At 54.3% G+C, this 615-nt stretch overlaps 1 protein-coding gene across 1 annotated transcript in view; it reads left to right on the top strand.

Moving 5' to 3' along the window:
* The window catches only part of LOC108446508, a gene marked incomplete at its 3' end in the record, with an annotated part of 27534 nt that overhangs the window by 18199 nt on the left and 8720 nt on the right, over positions 1-615 (top strand). Inside the window, exon 7 of the mRNA XM_017733330.1 lies at positions 368-454. Coding sequence (XP_017588819.1) covers positions 368-454 — 87 coding nt within the window. The remainder of the gene's footprint in view (positions 1-367; positions 455-615) is intronic.

Here is a 615-nt window from a genome sequence, read left to right as displayed (position 1 = left end):
GGGGGGGAACTTTTTGGGATTTTTTTGGGGAATTGTTTGGGGAATTTTGAGGGGATTTTTTGGGATTTTTTTGGAGATTCATTGGGAAAAATTTTTTTTCTTTTTTGGCAATTTTTTTTTGGGGAACTTGTTGGGATTTTTTGGGGGGAATTTTTGGTGGGTGTGAGGGGTGGGAATTTCATTCCCAAATTCCTCCCCGCTCCCAACCCTTTCCCCCCCTCCCCTTTTTTGTCCCCTTCCCCTCCCTTCCCAAAGGCCGGGATCGCATCCCTGGCACTGGGGGGGGGAATTCCCCCTCCTCCCGGCCCGGCTTTTCCCGGGATTTTTTCCCGGGATTCGCTGACGATTCCCGGGATTTCCCTTCCAGAGGGCCGAGGATTTCGGGCCGGTCGAGGTCATCTCCCACTGGCACCCGAACCTGACCATCAACATGGTGGACGACCACACGCCCTGGGTCAGGGGCAGCGTCCCCCCGCCCCTGGACCAATGTGAGCGCTCAGATATCCCGGAATTCCGCCTTTTCCCGGGAAAATTCCCAGAAAAAACGGGATTGTTCCGATCTCATGGGGTTTGCAGGGTTTTGGGACTTCCCAGTCCATCCCAGTCCATCCCAGT

This window comes from Corvus brachyrhynchos, unplaced genomic scaffold (assembly GCF_000691975.1).
Source record: "Corvus brachyrhynchos isolate BGI_N302 unplaced genomic scaffold, ASM69197v1 scaffold1055, whole genome shotgun sequence".
Lineage (NCBI taxonomy): Eukaryota > Metazoa > Chordata > Aves > Passeriformes > Corvidae > Corvus > Corvus brachyrhynchos.
Note: the sequence above shows the minus strand (reverse complement) of the source record. Positions and strands in the feature narration are given on the sequence as shown.